This window comes from Corylus avellana, chromosome ca2 (genome assembly GCF_901000735.1).
Source record: "Corylus avellana chromosome ca2, CavTom2PMs-1.0".
Lineage (NCBI taxonomy): Eukaryota > Viridiplantae > Streptophyta > Magnoliopsida > Fagales > Betulaceae > Corylus > Corylus avellana.
Window position 1 is genome coordinate 10,351,437 of NC_081542.1, and position 12,920 is coordinate 10,364,356.

General features: G+C 35.4%; 2 protein-coding genes across 2 annotated transcripts; one reads left to right on the forward strand and one right to left on the reverse strand.

Annotated features, from left to right (window-relative positions):
- Positions 1-927: 927 nt before the first annotated feature.
- Positions 928-2,769, forward strand: LOC132172355 (CRIB domain-containing protein RIC4). The gene is made up of 3 exons (XM_059583839.1): positions 928-1,156; positions 1,242-1,385; positions 2,288-2,769. The coding sequence occupies exons 1-3, from the start codon at positions 1,036-1,038 to the stop codon at positions 2,554-2,556; spliced, it is 534 nt and encodes a 177-aa protein (XP_059439822.1). The 5' UTR covers positions 928-1,035; the 3' UTR covers positions 2,557-2,769.
- A 3,804-nt stretch (positions 2,770-6,573) lies between these two features.
- Positions 6,574-8,492, reverse strand: LOC132170823 (photosystem I reaction center subunit XI, chloroplastic). The gene is made up of 2 exons (XM_059581940.1): positions 8,255-8,492; positions 6,574-7,239 (listed from the first exon to the last, which is right to left on the reverse strand). Exons 1-2 carry the CDS (start codon positions 8,414-8,416, stop codon positions 6,748-6,750), a joined length of 654 nt encoding a protein of 217 aa, XP_059437923.1. The 5' UTR covers positions 8,417-8,492; the 3' UTR covers positions 6,574-6,747.
- Between the last annotated feature and the right edge of the window lie 4,428 nt (positions 8,493-12,920).

The window sequence follows — 12,920 nt, forward strand, 5'->3', positions numbered from 1 at the left end:
AGTTTTTTTTATTTTTTTATTTTTATTATTATTAAAAACATTTTTTAAACTCTCTAACGCAATCTCAAACAAGTTTTTATTCTTTTTGGATGGACAAGTATAGTTATTCTATTGGTTTTAGGCCCATAATGAGCTAGATCCATTTGTAGACACTTGAAGAAACTCGTACTCGCACCTTATATATATATATATTAATATATATATATATATATATATATATATATATAAATGGAGTTAGCTCATGATTATTGGTTTAAGAATTAGGGTAAAGAGTACCATACTCCTTTCATACATAGAATAGCCATTGAAAGAGCTTTTTAGCAAGACTCTTCAATACAATCTCAAATAGGCTTAAAAGACACATGTTTCCAAAATAATTAATTGGGTTAAATACATTCTTGCCTCATGTGATTTAACAACTTTATTTTTTTTTTCACCTAGGTTTCAATTTGTATCGTAGATCTACAATGATACCTCACTTATGGCTAAAAATTGAGATAGTACATCCGTCTAACTTCAGTCCATAAATTGACAGAAATTCACATCAATATCCCTTCAAAAACTAACATGTGTCCCTATATATACCTCATTAAAAATAAAATAAAAAATTTTAAAACTAAAATGATTAAAAACATTTTTTTTAAAAAAACGTATTGTTTTTATGAATAATTAAAACATGCCATGAAGAAATGAAGGGCATAAGTTTTAGTTTATTTCTAACATGAACTTCACAATTGAGAGTTGAGTCCTATTAATAAAATAGCCGCACGTCCAAACATACCCATCAGGTGGAGCTCTCTCTCTCTCTCTCTCTCTCTCTCTCTCTCTCTCTCTCTCTACCAAACAGGCTTACATGTAGCTTGACTTTTTGATACGTAAAATAATTGTAGCTTGATAGCAAAGCCACTGCTGTGCTGCCTACCCATTATAATTTATAACAAACCTATTCTGCTTCCAACCCCTGCAATATTTCCCTCACCCACCATTTTTATATCTTCTTCTCTCTCTCTCTCTCTGCAGCCTGTTGATGAAGAAATGAAAGATAGATTAATGGAGAGGCTTGTTATTCTTCCCTTCTCTGTTGGGTGTATCTCCGAAGCTAGTGTTGCCGTTTCTGTTCAGCAGCCCAGAAGATCCAAAGCAGACGCTAAACTAAGTCTCTCTCTCTCTCTCTCTCTCTCATTCTTATTCTCTCAGAGGCTTATTTGATTTGATTTGATTTTGTTTGTGATTTTGCGAAGGAAGTAAAGAAGAAGATGAGTTAGAAAGCTTGTCAGGTGAAAGCATGAAGAACTCGTTCGGGTTCATGGTGGCTCCAAAGCCTAATATAACCACTGGGATTCATAGGCTCGTCAAGGGCTTCAAGAACATCTCCCAATTATTTGGTACGTGGGTTAATTAAATAAATATCTTCTCTTTTTTTCTTTTTTCTTTTTTTTTTTTACGTAGAAATATTAATTAAATGATTATATTAGTATTTTTTTTTATTATTTTAAAATTTTAGAATAAGTTAAATAGTTTTATATGATATTAAAAGAAAAAGTCTTGTATTCAAACCATTTCATTAAATATTTTGTGTGTTAATTAAATTTACAATTTTCTATTAATTAACATAATCTTTTAGATTTAACCATATGAAACTTGCCAACAATTGTCAAAGTGCTTGATTTTACTACAAAAACAGTTAGAAATGCACTACAATCTATGTACGTGAATCTTATTACTAACCACCATAGCCTTAAATTTTGAATTTTCCACTTGTATCCCATTGAAACTATAAAGGCGTCAAAAATAAATTGTACCAGCTAGGTTGAACGGAAATGTTGATTTGGGTTTGCGATTTTAAAAAATACGATTTGAAAACGTGATTTTTTAAATCACAAGTAAGCGTTTGACAAAATCACAATTTAGTCTTTAAAATTGTGCGTTTTCAAAAAAATACCCAATTGTTTGCGATTTGAAAACGTAAATTTTCTTCGTTTTCAAATCACAATTTTTTTAAAATGCAATTCCAAATGATTAAGTCTGTAATTTTGTTTAAATTGTCTTCGTTTTCAAATCACAATTTTTTAAAAATGCAATTCCAAATGATTAAGTCAAATTTTGTTTAAATTGCATTTTTTGTCTACAATATTGCAATATTAAACACGCTCTTTACTAATCATGCTATGCCATTAATATTGTATCAAACTAATTAATTCGTTGTAAATTAAATATGTACATGATATATATGATCACTATGAGTCTATGATTTTTTTTTTTTTTTTTTTTTGTGTGTGTTTCTTAGTGTACAAGGAAGATATGGAAGAAATGGAGATGGAGATGGAGATGGAGATGGAAATAGGGTGTCCAACAGATGTGAAGCATGTGACTCACATAGGATGGGATGGTTGTGCAAGTGCAAGTGCAACAGCCAGCAGCCCTATGGAGGGGTGGGATAATCTCATTACTCCTGATCACTTGCTCTCTCTCCCATCACCTTCATTGGAGCACTTTCACCTTTCCAGGCCTGCACATGCTCACCATCCAACTACTCTTCTTGATGCTACCACTTAAATTTTTCTATGAATATTAATACCAATGTTGTTAATATTGATCATATTTGAGTTTTTTTTTGTTTTTGTTTTTGTTTTTGTTTTTTTTATAAATAGGTATACATATGTATTTAAAACTCTCTAAACCTCTTTTCCATGTACTTTTAAAGCCTCCAGGGTGGTTGCTTTCAAGATTTACTGCTGTAATGAATGTTTTTCTAATTATGTGGCCTATATTTCACATATAATACCAGACTTTCTTGGGTCCATTAATTTCAAATATGCATTTATCACAAAAAAAGTTTATACTTTTTGATAGAATAGGATCATTTCCAGTTCATTTAAACTAAAAAGTATCAAGTTAGTTATATTGGAGGGGTACTTTTGTCTTTTCATTTTTTGAGTAGACAAAAATACATGTAATTCCTTTTTGACGGGATTGATGAATAGAAGGCCTATCCCATTAAGGTGTCCTTAAAAAAAATAATAATAATAATAAGAAAGACCATCAAGGGTGGTGGTTCAATGGCCCAAGAAAATTTTCAAGTGGTCAAGGCATGTACTAGGGAGTGGTTTGTATAACGCCCCCAAATCTAGCATTGACTAGTCCAGTAAGGTTACTGACAATTACCCCAGTTTAACCAACTGGACGCTAAATGAGAAATCACCCTTCTAAGCATTATCAGAGTTAATGCATAGGAAGGTGAAATAAATTTGAGAAGTATATTAATCATTACAGATACAAGTATAATCATCAATGAAAAGACACAGAGCAACTAACAATAACTTAAGCAAACCTGATATAAGTGTAAAGATCTTTCTTAAGCAAGGTCCATAGTGGCAACTATGACACTCTTTGGTTCTAGACAAAAGTAATAATCTCGTAAGTCTAAAAACTTAGTAAGTAAACCTCACAGTTGGGTATGACATGAGCCAGTTATAATTAAGTAGAAATAAACGTGCAGTTTTGGTAAACATTTAAAAGGGACGTTGTCTTTATTAATACAACATAAAAGTATTATTTTGTAGAAAGAAACGGGTGCACTTCCAATGGCAATCGCCTACGTATTTTAATGCAAAAAACAAATGTTTTATAGGTCATAACTATTATATATGATCTACCCGAGATATTATCCATTCTCAGCAGGGTTGGCGCTGTTCCTAGATACCTGTAATACAATGCCGGTGCCCCGAACATTATAAGCTATCATCCATAACACTAATAGTCCAACCGAGTTTGACCTCGGGTGGTCCCTACTACTTATGATGTACGTCCTGTAGTGACCCGCCTATTAAGGCTGCACCGGTCACAAAATAACAATTAGATCCAATGTCCATATAAACACAAACACATTTGACCATATAATCAAGTCTATAGAGTAAGCTCATGGCCATTATACCGCACATACTGGTGTACCATGTCATACAATACATCTTATCAACCAGTTATTAAAGCAGTTACCAAGTTATACAAAATATATGCATGCGCATATCATACTCGTGCTCAGTCAACTGACATATCGCACGTTTTTAAAGAAAAGTGTTTGTAAGTGTTTATTTACCTCAAGCATTCACTTGAGTTCTCCGACATCACAAATCCCTCCTATAACGAAATACGATACATTGTCATGCGCAGTACTAGAGAACTCCTACGAGTATAGTACTAAATTCTATCTACCAAAAGGGGTCGTTGAACCCTAATATTGCACATTTGGAGCTAAGGGGCAGATGTCTTGCTTCCTGGTCGAACGCTCGGGCTCGAGAGAGAATGTTCGGCTAGTGAGTTAGGTTCCTTGGCCAAAAGCTCCAAACTATATTTTGAGGCTTCTATCTAAAACTAAGGGTTGATATATCTCTCCCTAGGTTACTAAGTAGACATATGCAAAATACATATCATGCTATTATGCAACTCAAAGCAATAAAATGAGGGTTTAAAACTCTTTCAAAACATTCTTGGTCCTTGTAAGCAAACAAGTGTAAGGACTTCTCAAAACATTTTTAAAACTTGTAATACTAGTAACAACAATAAAAAGATAGGAGATGGGTAAGGAGATTACCTTAGAAGATGGCAAAAACACCAAGCTTTCTTCCCTCTCTCTCTCCAAGTCACTTCTCACACTAGGGTTAGGGTTTTTCTGAGGTTAGGGAAGGCCGAAGGTCGAAGGCATGGCTTATAGAGGAATTTGGGGCATGCCTTGCTCTGAAAAGTGGAAAATGGGTTAATACTGCTTTCCAGAGTGTCAGTGAATGTTCGGGTACTATTACACATTGGATAAAAGGGTTCAGGCGTATGTTTTGGGTTATTGTCCACAAGGTCAAAGACTGGTCAACGAACACTCGTACTTAAGTTAGGGCAAACGTTCGTTTGGTCCATAGTGAGCGTTCAGTCAGAGAGTGGGGTTTCTTGATTTGGGCTTTGAAACTTCTAGGAGATGGGTTACTCACAAGGGATTAGGTCTTTTTGTTTTAAAACTATATTTTATGAAAGCATTAACCGTTTTCGTAATAAGTCATTATTAATCTTTTAAAACATGTGTTTTATTAGGGTATTACAGTTTGAATATTCACAATGGAGAATCTCCACATATGCCTGATTAGTATTTGTCATCTTAGATTTTCATTGATGCCTTGGTGGGGTTGGGTCAAGCTATGAATCAGTCGGACTTGAGGGAGTGCTTGCGATTCCCACCGTCTAAGCTCCTCATATGTGACTCCCAGTGAGTAAGTGCTACTATGGTCACGCCTAAGTAGGATAGGTACAATTGGTCTCTCCGGCCTACCCTGAGAAATGCTAGGCTTCATTCTCATAGCCATTTCTTAACCATCTTTTTTTCAAATGGATTCAAATCCATCATTGGATTTGTAGATTTAGACGTGTGCCCTACATATTTAATAGTAGATTTAAAAAAACATATGCATGGAGGAAAACTATGTCATTTTAAAACAAAACTGAAAAAATATTTGCACAATTAGGGGTCTTTTTGTCCAGGTTTTTTCAAATTTTTTAAAGAGAAATTATTTGAAATTTTTTAATTGTAAACCCTAATATCCTCAATTATAGACAAAGAACTAAGACTAGCCCAAATTTCTTTTCCTTTTTAAGTTTTTTAATTTTTTATGTTTTAACAAGACATATTGGTTAGGTGGCAGTTTTTGATTGGTTTGAAGTATTTTTCCGTTAAAATTATAAATAAAAGTACTATCTTAATATTTAAGCTCAAAAGTACTACCGACAAGTATATCATTTACGATACTTTTTAAAGCCGAGACAGACATTTGATAATATAACTTACCACAGATAAATACCTCATAGGCATTTAACTCTTTATTTAAACAAAAATTAAATTCAAATTGATTTTTAGGACACCAAGCCTGGCATTAATCCTAATTCCTAACAATTGCTTATACGGTACTATGTGTAAATAACAATTGAAACATATGAAGGGAAACAGAGTGGTTTCTCACGGTAAAAATTTATTCTCATGCACTAAGCATTTTACTAAGTGTAAATAACAATTGCTTATGCACGTTTAAATTTGACACCGGTGCGTTCGGTATTATAATTTTATAGATAAAAAGTACGATATTAAACCAAACCATAGAAATCAGAATGTTTGGGATTACCTTTTTTAAAAATTGCGATTTGAAAACGTAAAAAATTTGTGTTTTGTTTTCAAGTCGTATGTAAGGGAGTGCTTTTGTTTAAAACACACAATTTTATAAGCTAAACTGTGATTTTGCTAAACGCTTTATTATGTTTTTAAAAACCACATTTTTAAATCGCACATTTTAAAATCGCAATCTCTAACGAACCGAAGAGTCTTTCAAATGTTTATGGAAAAAACAAGTACTACTATACTACATAAAAGAATATTACAAAAAGTAAAAAACAATGAAAAGGAATAACCGTGAAAATTGTCCTCAAAAGGTAACTCAATCGGTTAGGACCACGTCTAGTGAAGCGGATGTCACTAGTTCGAGTCCCCCTCCCCCTCTTGTGCGCACATGTCAAAAAAATAAAGTAAAATAACTGTGAAAATTGAGACGCATAATTGTGACTATGTGAAAATTCAAATGTATAAGTCCACAACGAGGGAAGTCCAAATATTAAACACAATAATTGTGGCAATAATGTTGGTCATTCAATATACAATTTTACATTTGCTTCCCAATTAGGACCATACATTAAGAGAAAACATAGATGAACAAAAAATCACTTGAAGTAGTAGGGCAGATTCACGACGTAGAGGAGGATGTATGCCCAAGTGACACCGGAAATCCCACCGAAGAAGAACCCGCCGGTGAACTTGGCCCATCCGTCCGCGGTTTGCAGCTGGTCGGGCTCCTTCTTCCGACCGGTTAGGGTTAACCCGGGGGCGGTGGATGGTTCTCCTTCCTTGAAGGATGCAATGCCATACATGGTCAAGCAGATGCTAAGGATAACAACAAGGCCAGCAGCAGCCAGAGACCCAGCTCCACCAGCATACTCGGTGTTCCTCAAAGGCCCGGTCTTGACGAAGGGCCCAACAAGGAGAAACCCATGGGCCAGGCCCACTTCAATCCCCCTCAGGAGTGGGTTGACTGCCGTCCGATAGGCCGGAAGGTTTGAGAGGTACCATGCAATCAATGGGCTTGATGTCACCGGAGTCTCCAGGCTTCCGATGAATGGGTCACCATTGATGGGCTGAATAACCTGGTAAGTTGGCTGCAAAATTGAACCAGAAAAGAGAATACTTACATCTCATCATGGAGGATCTATAATCTATAAAGAAAACATTTTAGGTGTATACATATCCAAATGTAAAAGAAACAAATAAGATATTTAAATTCGATTAATATTCTCGATTTGAAGTCCTTTATATTATACATTTTTTTTTTAAAAAAAAATTATTCTTGTCCTAGATATTTAAATCGTCTACTTGATTATTATTATTATTTTTAACACATCTACTTGATTATGGTTACATGACCTTCCTAGTTTGTTCTTGGCCAACGTTGTCTTGTTTTATTTAGGAAAAAGTACACATATTTCCTTAAATTAACACTCAATTTATAATATTTTTTCGAACTAAGAATGCATCAATGTCTTCTAAATTATCAAAAAATTGTAATATTTTTATTGCTCCTAAACGACAAAAATGCTGTAAAATTTTTCAATCAAACAAAAATGCCCCTAAAAATTCAAAAAACAAAAGGAAAATAAAACAATGGGACTTGTGAACCCACAACAGCGAACTGTCTTGAGTTTGTCACCACCTTTTTTTTGTTAAGGGTATTTTTATCATTTGAGAGACACTACAAATTTTTGGTAATTTAAAAAAGATTGATGCTGCAAATTGACATTTAATTCCAGGGGTATGTGTTTTGTTCCCTTTTACTTAAATGCAACATACAGTTAACATGTCTATACATATACAATTATATATACACACTATTTTCATGTCTAATTAATACAGGGGATACAATCATATACACAGAACATATCCGGTCTCGGAGAGTATTTAGTTAATTATATTTAAAGGATATTTTTATTTTTTTACTTTTTGAACGAACAAAAATACCCGTTCACTAAAACTAACTGGATTTATTCAGAGATAATCATAATTCCATATAAACCTTCTCTAAAGACTACTCATAATCCTTGTTTCAGAAACAAGTGGCAAAATTCGATCTCAAGTTGTTCGATAAAATATCATGGAGAGAAAAGTACTAAAGCCTACCTTTTCAGATTGGACGGCTTTGACGGCGAAGGAATGGCGTCTCCCAGAGGGCAAGACTTTGAGGGGAGAGGCAGAGAGGCCTCTGGGTGCGACCAAAGCTCTTGTGATTGGTGAGGTGAAACTAGACTTCAGCTGGCTGGCCATTGGGGAAGCAGCGGCCATGGCTTCGCTTACAGAAGAGAATGGCAAAGAGTGGCAGAGAGTGAGTGAGCGAGAGAGAGAGAGTTAGAAGTAGTCAGATTTTAGAGGGACCATGTGTTGTCCAAAATGTTAAGAAGGCTGTGGTTGCCAAAGCCCGTATCATTTCATTGGACGACATATCGCACGCAACCTTATCCCTTATCCATTACTTTCTTCTCTTAGGAAATGAACTGGGTCGGGTTGTTCGGGTTTTTTTTAAGGGAAATAATGTGAAGTGGTTATACCAATTTGCACGTGGTGTAAAAATGACATGTACCCATAAGACCTTTTTTTTTTTTTTTTTTTATTTTTATTTTTTGACATGTTTACACAAGGAGAAGAAAATGGCATAAGGGATTCGAACTAGTGACATCGGTTTCATAAAGTGTGATTCTCAACTGATTGTGCTACCTCTTAAAAACATATTTGTTATTTGATAGTTTTTGCCAAAAATTAGACGAAAGTTGGGTGTACGGACCTATTTTTTATTTTTACATATATACCACATAGAACTCTCATAATATTTTTATAGCATGTCCGAAAAAAAAAATTGAAGGGGTGGCCGGAAAGCCACCCCTAACCCCTTTGGGGGTGACTTTCCAGCAACCCCTAAGCCCTACAGGGGTGGCTTGCGGCCACCCCCAGGGGGTTAGGGGTGGCTAGAATTCAAAATTTTTTTTTTTTTAAGATTTAATTTTTAAATTAAATTAATATGCTGACGTAGCAAAACGATTCATTTAGTTGGGATTAACAGGCATCAAACATTTGGGGGCAAATGTAACAGTAGAAGTTAATTTTCCTTTTCGATTGGCACAAAGAGTAAAATTTGAGAAAAAAAAAAAAAAAAGTTCAGGGAGTTTTCTGTTTTGGCATGTTGACTCAGAGATTTATAAGACATTTACCCAAAAAATAATAAAATATTATTTAAAGTTAAAAAAAAAAATTAAAAACAAAATAATAAAAAAATAATGGGGTGACTTGAGCCATCCTCAATGGCCAACTAGGGATGGCTGAACCACCCCCATGGCCTATGGGAGAGGTTCGGCCACCCCCAACTTGCAAAAGGGGGGGTAGCTTCGACCACCCCACCCTCATGGCCATTGGGGGTGACCGAAGCTTGCTGAGACGCATCCATGGCTGATGGTACACGAATGAACCAGATGGCAGAGAGCATTACTGCCCGAAGAAAACGTGGAAAAGAATGAGAAGGTGCTGGAGAGATTCGAGAAGCAAATGGAGCAAACTAAGATCCACATGAAACATCAAGTTTTTGAGATCATGTACAACAATGATTGGAAGTTTGAGGAGCTGATGAAAAACTTGGCATACCTTACACAAGTGGTGGAGAACAGGAAGGGTTCTCTGGAGAACAAGCACGGTGAGCCTTCAATCTTGGAGGCAAGAGAAGTAGAGAGAATCCAAATCCTGGAGCTACAAACTGATGTTGGCAAGAATAAGAGAGTGCACATTGAGGAGGGGGACATTCCAAGTAGCAGTGCACCCGAAAGTTGGCAGATGAGGCCACCTTTCACTCAATAGGTTCTTGAGGTTCCTCAGTTTAACACAAGGGAGCAGAGAATGCAATGGCCACATGGAAATTATGGTCCCTTCAAGCCAGAGGAGAGGCACAATCATAGATATCCATCAGAATCCAACATTCAAAGGTATCACCAATCTGCAAATCATCAAGGAATGAGATATTATCAAGATGATAGAGTTGCTAGAGGTGAGCAACAAGTAGAAGATCAATTAGCCATCATAACAAGGTCAGTGAAAATTGATTTCCCTAAATTTGATGGTAGTGACCTTTCAGGGTGGATATATATAAGGCAAATAAGTTTTTCTATTTCCATAGAACACCATACAACCAAAGATTAATGTTTGCTTCTATTCATATGGAAGGGAAAACCTTAGTATGGCATCAAGACATGGATATGTCTGGATTTTTGCCTAATTGGAATATTTTAGCACAAGCCTTGCTGGGAAGGTTTGGACCTTCATCCTATGATGATCCTATGGAGTCTTTAACTAGGTTGAAGCAATATACTAGTGTAGATGAGCATAAGGAGAAGTTCGAAGCACTCTCTAATAGAGTTAGAGTGATTGATGACCACAATAAGCTTAGCTGTTTTTAAGTGGGTTAAAGGATGAGATTCAACTCCCTGTGAGAATGTTTAATCCACAATCACTGCTAATAACATATTGTCTGGCTAAGACGCAAGAAGAGCATGTGCTAACTGCTAGGAGTTCAAAAACCTACCATAGCTATTCAGAAAATATCTTAGTCCCAAATGGAGGAAAGGAGAAATAAAGGGTTATGTTATAACTGTGACTTTAAATGGCAATTTGGCCATAAATGTCAAGCCCCAAAATTGTTTTTGATTGATACTGTAGAGCTGGTGGAGGAGAGTAATGAAGTGGAGGAGCATGGGGAAGATGTTATGGAATTTAGTTATGATGAGAATTTACTTGAAATTTCTTTGCATGTTATCACCGGTAGCCATCATCCTAAAACTATGCGCATAGTGGGATGGTTAGGAATTCAAAGGATTGTGATCTTCATTGATAGTGGTAGCACTCATAACTTTGTAGATTCTTCAATCTGCAAAACAACTCACTTGTTCATTCACAGAGAACAAAGGATTAAAGTGAAGGTAGCCAATGGAGAAAAGGTTGTCAGTGAAGGAAATTGTCTTAATGTCAAAGTATAGTTGAGTGGATTTTCTTTCCTCACGGATACTTACGTGATTTCTTTGGCTGGTTGTGACATGGTCTTAGGTATTCAATGGTTAGTTACCCTAGGTTCAATCACATTGAATTTTAGGGCTTTAACCATGGAATTTACCATTGCTGAAGAGACTTTCTGTTACAAGGGTTAGTTGCTCCAAACCTTTAAGAAGTAACAAATTTATCCATAGGCCATGGGGGTAGTTCGGCCACCCCTGGCTAGCTATTGGGGGTGGCTCTAGCTAAAATGGAGGTGGCCGGCCACCCCCTATAGCAAAGATGGGGTGGCTAGCCACCCCATTCTTTTTTTATTATTTTGTTTTTAATTTTTTTCTTAAATCTTAAATAATTTTTTTTATCAGTGGGACACATATCCCATTTGTGTCCCTAGGATTTCTTAAAATAAATCCTAAGAAATTCTAGCCATGAACCAAATCCTCTCCCGTCCATGCAGTTCCAAAAAATGATGTTGTTTTGATTATTATATATATATATATATATATATATATATACCATCAACAAAAATTGATAATTGCCCATAAAAACATATATGCCATATTGGATTTAAGATTCCTACTATGATGAAAAGTACTAGAGTTATAATTGAATATAAAAAACTGATTTTTTCTCTTCCCTTTTTCTCTTCCCAATAAATTATACAATTTTCGTCCTTAGAGTGTAGCTCAATCGATTGGGAACCACACTTCATGAAATAGATGTCACTAGTTTGAATCTCCTTCCCTTTTTTACTCTCATTATGTGGACATGTCAAAAAAAAAAAAAAAAAATTACACAATTCTAAATTAACTAATGTATCTACTGTAGGATAGTGAAAGTTGGTTAATGAATTTCCAAAGTCTATTGCTAGATTCAATTTTTTTTTTTTTTTTTTTGAACAAACGAGTTATCTTAATTGATATAAAATCAATCTGGATCAAAGTGCTTCATTATACAATGCCAAAGATACAATTTGAAAACTCTATGGCCTCAACACTATCTATGACATTCCTAATAGCCTCTAGGACTTATAAAGCAACGCCTTAGAAATGTCATCATCACAATCAATATATAGATCTGCAACATAAACCGACGAATCACGTCTTTAGTCGCTGTCTCTTTTATCAATGACAATTTTTCTATAAACTTGATAACTCCTCCGTCGTCAGTCAATAGTTTGCTCTCAAAAAAGAACTAGAAAAAAACAAAAGACCTATCTAAAACCATTATGTTATTCTTAAGCAAAACCTAAGAAACCAACAAATCCAAAATTTGCTGCGGCCAGAGCAACAGCAGACTTGTCTTATTCAGAAGCAAAAAAGAAAATACATAATAAAAAAAAAAACAAAAAACACCCCACTCCCAGTGACGACATCGCTGACTTGCTGGCGCGTGGCTGGCAGAATGATGCATCAAGGCCTGCGGCTGAAAGAAGGGGTGGCCGACGAGCACAGTGAGCGGTAGCGTGGGTGGACAAAACTGATGGAAAAGGACAGATCCGATTCTAAAGAAAATAGATCTAGAAACCTGATCACATTCGATGGGATGGTTGTCCGCAGAACGTGACAGGCCAGTACAGAGTCTGGACGACAAATCTAAACAAAAGAGGAAAGAAGAGAGGAGGGAAACGTCGCCTAGGGTTTTTTTTCCTCATCCTTACACCCGCGGTTATGCACGAAAAAAAAAAAAAAAAAAAGGAATTTGTTAGATTCTGTATTTTTGTTTTTGCTTATAAATAATATCCAAAATTACATGAATGATT

Excerpts from the sequence above, each read along its gene's own strand:
- LOC132170823 (XM_059581940.1), bottom strand. The coding sequence starts at position 8,416 with ATGGCCGCTGCTTCCCCAATGGCCAGCCAGCTGAAGTCTAGTTTCACC. Across the intron at positions 7,240-8,254 it reads AAGCCGTCCAATCTGAAAAG|CCAACTTACCAGGTTATTCA; the intron begins GTAGGCTTTAGT and ends TCAATTTTGCAG.
- LOC132172355 (XM_059583839.1), top strand. The coding sequence starts at position 1,036 with ATGAAAGATAGATTAATGGAGAGGCTTGTTATTCTTCCCTTCTCTGTT. Across the intron at positions 1,157-1,241 it reads CAAAGCAGACGCTAAACTAA|GAAGTAAAGAAGAAGATGAG; the intron begins GTCTCTCTCTCT and ends GATTTTGCGAAG. Across the intron at positions 1,386-2,287 it reads GAACATCTCCCAATTATTTG|TGTACAAGGAAGATATGGAA; the intron begins GTACGTGGGTTA and ends TGTGTTTCTTAG.